This window comes from Sebastes fasciatus, unplaced genomic scaffold, assembly GCF_043250625.1.
Source record: "Sebastes fasciatus isolate fSebFas1 unplaced genomic scaffold, fSebFas1.pri Scaffold_72, whole genome shotgun sequence".
NCBI lineage: Eukaryota > Metazoa > Chordata > Actinopteri > Perciformes > Sebastidae > Sebastes > Sebastes fasciatus.
In genome coordinates this window covers 32,501-39,046 of record NW_027428260.1, presented here as the reverse complement: position 1 = coordinate 39,046, position 6,546 = coordinate 32,501, and the positions used below count along the sequence as shown (strand labels likewise).

The window sequence follows — 6,546 nt, the reverse complement described above, 5'->3', positions numbered from 1 at the left end:
TGTCTGTTTACATAACAAGCGGAAGTCACGAGGGTGTGACTAGACGCCTTCAGAATAAAAGCAGCGGAAGCAAAAAGAAAAGTGTATTTTCAGGTTTTTAGTGGAATATTATATATTGTGAGGATTTAAATCCCAGCAGCAGTTTAGAGACGAAGTACTCCAGAAATATCATTTAGTCTACATATAAATATTAATGTCCTTTAAATGTAAAATGTGTTGTTAAAGGATTCAACAATAAATAATCACATCATTAAAGTCTTATTTACATTTCATTATTTATATGTGTTTTAATTTATTCATATTATTTGGGTTCTTCAAGCTGTGATGTTTCATCAGTAACATGAAAAATGAGACAATAAAACAAACTTCATTTTCAGCTACTATCTATCTATTTAATTTATTTGAATATAAAATACTATTTGACGTTACATTACAGTTTATTATATTATATATTTATAATATAATATATAATATATAATAAACTATATGACGTAACATTACAGTTTATTATATTATATATTTATAAGAGACGAGTTCATCCAGATGTTTTATTGTTAAACAGAAGAACGCGGTGAGACGAGATCATCCAGATGTTTTGTTTAACAGAAGAACGCGATGAGACGAGTTCATCCAGATGTTTAGTGTTTAACAGAAGAACACGATGAGACGAGTTCATCCAGATGTTTTATTGTTAAAAAGAAGAACACGATGAGACGAGTTCATCCAGATGTTTTACCGTTTAACAGAAGAACGCGATGAGACGAGTTCATCCAGATGTTTAGTGTTTAACAGAAGAACACGATGAGACGAGTTCATCCAGATGTTTAGTGTTTAACAAGAACACGATGAGACGAGTTCATCCAGATGTTTTACCGTCTAACAGAAGAACACGAAGAGACGAGTTCATCCAGATGTTTTATTGTTAAACAGAAGAACACGATGAGACGAGTTCATCCAGATGTTTAGTGTTTAACAGAAGAACACGATGAGACGAGTTCATCCAGATGTTTTATTGTTAAAAAGAAGAACACGATGAGACGAATTCATCCAGATGTTTTATTGTTAAAAAGAAGAACACGATGAGACGAGTTCATCCAGATGTTTTACCGTTTAACAGAAGAACGCGATGAGACGAGTTCATCCAGATGTTTAGTGTTTAACAGAAGAACACGATGAGACGAGTTCATCCAGATGTTTAGTGTTTAACAAGAACACAATGAGACGAGTTCATCCAGATGTTTTACCGTCTAACAGAAGAACACGAAGAGACGAGTTCATCCAGATGTTTTATTGTTAAACAGAAGAACACGATGAGACGAGTTCATCCAGATGTTTTACCGTCTAACAGAAGAAGACGAAGAGACGAGTTCATCCAGATGTTTTATTGTTAAACAGAAGAACACGATGAGACAAGTTCATCCAGATGTTTTACCGTCTAACAGAAGAAGACGAAGAGACGAGTTCATCCAGATGTTTTATTGCTAAACAGAACACGATGAGACGAGTTCATCCAGATGTTTTACCGTTTAACAGAACATGAAGAGACGAGTTCATCCAGATGTTTTATTGTTAAACAGAAGAACACGATGAGACGAGTTCATCCAGATGTTTTACCGTCTAACAGAAGAACACGAAGAGACGAGTTCATCCAGATGTTTTATTGTTTAACAGAAGAACGCGATGAGACGAGTTCACCCAGATGTTTTATTGTTTAACAGAAGAACGCGATGAGACGAGTTCACCCAGATGTTTTGTTTAACAGAAGAACACGATGAGACAAGTTCATCCAGATGTTCAGTGTTTAACAGAAGAACACGATGAGTAGAGTTCATCCAGATGTTTTACCGTCTAACAGAAGAAGACGAAGAGATGAGTTCATCCAGATGTTTTACCGTCTAACAGAAGAACACGAAGAGACGAGTTCATCCAGATGTTTTATTGTTTTAACAGAAGAACGCGATGAGACGAGTTCACCCAGATGTTTTATTGTTTAACAGAAGAACGCGATGAGACGAGTTCACCCAGATGTTTTATTGTTTAACAGAAGAACACGATGAGACAAGTTCATCCAGATGTTTTACCGTCTAACAGAAGAAGACGAAGAGATGAGTTCTTCCAGATGTTTTATTGTTAAACAGAAGAACACGATGAGACGAGTTCATCCAGATGTTTTACCGTCTAAGAGAAGAACACGAAGAGACGAGTTCATCCAGATGTTTTATTGTTAAATCAAATCAAATCAAATCAAATCAATTTATTTTTGTATAGCGTCGAACCAGACGGTCGCCTCTCTGCGACTACGAGTCTCTGACTGCCGTTTGTGCTTATGCACCAAACAGCAGCTCAGAGTACCCGACCCTCTCCGAGTCTCTGGCCGGCGTCCAGTATATTCAACTCTATTTATTTTTGTATAGCGTCAAATCACAACAGAAGTTATCTCAAGACGCTTTATATATAGAGCAGGTCTATGACCGTACACCAGAGTTTAGAGACCCAACAGGATCCACCAAAACAGAAGAACGCGATGAGACGAGTTCACCCAGATGTTTTATTGTTTAACAGAAGAACGCGATGAGACGAGTTCATCCAGATGTTTAGTGTTCATGGAGCGCTGACAGTCACATGATCCATTAAAGAGTCCATGAAGAAGAAGAAGATCTCAATATGAGACCACAACGGACCAGAGGAGGATCGAGTCTCGAGTCCTGGTCGGTACACGTCAGAACACACAAGAACAACAAGTCCAGAGTCACGTAGACCTCTGACCTTTGTCTTTTGACCTTTGACCTCTGACCTCTGGACTGTAACATAGTGAAAACACAAACATGGATTAAAGTGACAGCAGGTGGTTCTGGAGTGTTTCTTAGTGTCATTAGATCAGCAGCCGAGATGATGAAGATGAAGATGATGAAGATGAAGATGTAGTGTATGATCTGACTATAATAACCAACTTCACCTGCATGCACCCGTCCCCCCCACCCCCAGGTGTTCACTGGGCCGGCCGGTGGTCCATGAACCTCTTCAGGTGGTACCGCAGTACTCCTTTGGTTTTGAACGTCTTGCCGCAGCTGCAGGCGTGCGGCCGCTCGCCGGTGTGGTCCAGCTGGTGGACGCGCAGCAGTGAGCTGGTGAAGAAGAACTCCCCGCAGGTGAAGCAGTAGTGGCTCTTCTCTCCGGTGTGTTTGGTCCTCCGGTGGCTCAGCAGCGAGCCCGACGTGATGAAGCTCTGACCGCAGTCCCGGCAGCCGAACGGACGCTCGCCGGTGTGGATCCTCTCGTGGGCCCTCCAGGAGTTGTGGTAGGAGAAGGACTTCTCGCAGTACGAGCACTGGTACAGCTTCTCCTTGGTGTGGCTCAGCCGGTGCATCTTCAGGTAGTGAGCGATGGTGAAACTCTTCCCGCAGTCGTCGCAGGTGAACGGCTTCTCGCCCACGTGGAACAGCGTGATGTGAGACCTCAGGTGGGACGACTGAGTGAACCTCTTACCGCAGGTGGTGCAGAGGAACGGGCGCTCCCCGGTGTGGGTGACCATGTGGGACTTGAGGTGGGGCGACTGGGTGAACCTCTTCCCGCACTCGGTGCACCTGTAGGGCTTCAGGCCGGTGTGCGTGCGGTTGTGCAGCTTCAGGCCCTGCAGGCTGGAGAAACACTTGCCGCACTCGGTGCAGTGGTAGTCCTTCAGGTCCTCGTGGGTCCTCTGGTGGACGCGCATGCCGCTCAGCAGCTTGAAGCCTTTGCTGCAGGTGGGGCACTTGTGAGGCTTCCTGTTGGAGTGGGTCACCTGGTGGAGCTTCAGGCTCTGAGGGTTGCTGAAGCTCTTCTTACACTTCATGCAGGGCAGCAGCTTCTGGTTCCTGTGCGACCGGCGGTGGAAGTTGAAGCCCTGGTAGGAGACGAACATCTTGTCGCAGAGTTTGCAGTGGTAGCACTTCTCCCCTTTGTGCACCTCCAGGTGGTCGGTGAGCTCGTCCTGCTCGCTGAAACCGTCCCCGCAGAACCAGCACTTGAAGGGTTTGGTCCCGGAGTGCGTCCGGTGGTGGGTCTTCCAGTCCCTCTTCAGGGCGAAGCTCTTGTTGCAGTAGGAGCAGCGGTAGGGCTCGTTGCGGTCGTGGATCTGCTGGTGGACCACGAGGCTCATCAGAGTCGGGTAGGTCTTCCCGCACCGCCAGCACTCGTTGGGTTTCTGTCCCCGGTGGGTCCTCCGGTGGGCCTCCAGGTGAGACTGCTTGTAGAAGCCTTTGTTACACTCGGAGCAGTAGACCATCTTCCTGCCGGTGTTGGTCGGGTGGAGCCGCCTCGGCCTCCAGCGACACAGCTGAGGGTGATCGTCTGTAGGACGCAGAGGTCAGAGGTCAGAGGTCAGAGGTCAGAGGACAGAGGTCAGAGGTCAGAGGACAGAGGACAGAGGTCAGAGGACAGAGGTCAGAGGTCAGAGGACAGAGGTCAGAGGACAGAGGACAGAGGTCAGAGGACAGAGGTCAGAGGTCAGAGGACAGAGGACAGAGGTCAGAGGTCAGAGGTCAGAGGTCAGAGGACAGAGGACAGAGGACAGAGGTCAACGGCCGGCAGTTACTTTGGAATGAGACGTTTCATTACAGACATGAAACCAGTAGACCAGTGGACCAGTGGACCAGTGGACCATTAGACCGGTGGACCGGTAGACCGGTGGACCAGTAGACCAGTGGACCATTGGACCAGTGGACCAGTGGACCATTAGACCGGTGGACCGGTAGACCGGTGGACCAGTAGACCAGTGGACCATTGGACCAGTGGACCAGTGGACCATTAGACCGGTGGACCGGTAGGCCAGTGGACCGGTAGACCGGTGGACCAGTAGACCATTGGACCAGTGGACCATTAGACCAGTGGACCAGTAGACCAGTGGACCAGTGGACCAGTGGACTATTGGACCAGTGTACCATTAGACCATTGGACCAGTGGACCAGTGGACCAGTGGACCAGTAGACCATTGGACCATTGGACCAGTGGATCAGTAGACCAGTAGACCAGTGGACCATTGGACCAGTGGACCAGTGGACCAGTGGACCATTAGACCGGTGGACCGGTAGGCCAGTGGACCGGTAGACCGGTGGACCAGTAGACCATTGGACCAGTGGACCAGTGGACCAGTAGACCAGTAGACCAGTGGACCATTGGACCAGTGGACCAGTGGACCATTGGACCAGTGGACCAGTAGACCATTAGACAAGTGGACCAGTGGACCATTAGACCGGTGGACCGGTGGACCAGTAGACCATTGGACCAGTGGACAAGTGGACCATTAGACCAGTGGACCAGTGGACCAGTAGACCAGTAGACCAGTGGACCATTGTACCAGTGGACCATTGGACCAGTGGACCAGTAGACCAGTGGACCATTAGACCGGTGGACCAGTAGACCAGTGGACCAGTGGACCAGTGGACCATTAGACCGGTGGACCGGTGGACCGGTAGACCGGTGGACCGGTGGACCATTGGACCAGTGGACCATTGGACCAGCGGACCAGTGGACCATTGGACCAGTGGACCAGTAGACCATTAGGCCAGTGGACCATTAGAGCAGTGGAACAGTGGACCAGTAGACAAGTGGACCAGTGGACCATTAGACCAGTGTACCAGTGGACCATTAGACCAGTGGACCATTAGACCAGTGGACCAGTGGACCAGTGGACCAGTGGACCAGTGGACCAGTAGACCAGTGGACCAGTGGACATCCTGTTAACGGCCCCTAATAAATGATTAAGTTCTTACCGAGAGACAGGAAGTCCCGCCCCTCCAGCCACAGCCTGCAGTCCATCAGTTTGACGGACAGCTTCCTGAGGACGGGATAGGACTGGATCTCCACGTCTCCGTCTGGCTCCGCCTTGATCCGGAAGTCCTGAAATAACAACGAGTGACTTTAATCAATCTGATCACCCAGCACGTTATAATCAATTAGTTCATTAATCAATTAGTTCATTAATCAATTAGTTCATTAATCAATTAGTCTGTTGATCGATTACAGAAATGGAATGTGAAACTATTTTGATGGTACAGTGTGGTACTAGTACTACTGCTGTAACAGAGTAGTAGTAGTTGAATCAGGTGAACTCAGGTGGTTCTTTGATTCGGAACCAATAGAACCTTCATTCAGACTGAACCCAGCTGACCTGCTTCACCTGTCTGACCTGCTTCACCTGTCTGAACCGCTTCACCTGTCTGACCTGCTTCACCTGTCTGACCCGCTTCACCTGTCTGACCTGCTTCACCTGTCTGAACCGCTTCACCTGTCTGACCCGCTTCACCTGTCTGAACCGCTTCACCTGTCTGACCCGCTTCACCTGTCTGACCCGCTTCACCTGTCTGACCCGCTTCACCTGTCTGAACCGCTTCACCTGCTTCACCTGTCTGACCCGCTTCACCTGCTTCACCTGTCTGACCCGCTTCACCTGTCTGACCCGCTTCACCTGTCTGAACCGCTTCACCCGCTTCACCTGTCTGACCCGCTTCACCTGTCTGAACCGCTTCACCTGTCTGACCCGCTTCACCTGTCTGACCCGCTTCACCT

At 48.4% G+C, this 6,546-nt stretch overlaps 1 protein-coding gene across 3 annotated transcripts in view; it reads right to left on the bottom strand.

The window, feature by feature from the left end:
* Positions 1-2,534: 2,534 nt before the first annotated feature.
* LOC141763860 (uncharacterized) overlaps positions 2,535-6,546 on the bottom strand; it is a 5,012-nt gene continuing 1,000 nt past the window's right edge. For all 3 annotated transcript variants that reach the window (XM_074628628.1, XM_074628627.1, XM_074628629.1), the window contains exons 2-3: positions 5,751-5,877; positions 2,535-4,329 (exon numbers count right to left, since the gene is read on the bottom strand). In XM_074628628.1, coding sequence (XP_074484729.1) covers positions 2,990-4,329; positions 5,751-5,877 — 1,467 coding nt within the window. In that variant the 3' untranslated portion in view covers positions 2,535-2,989. The remainder of the gene's footprint in view (positions 4,330-5,750; positions 5,878-6,546) is intronic.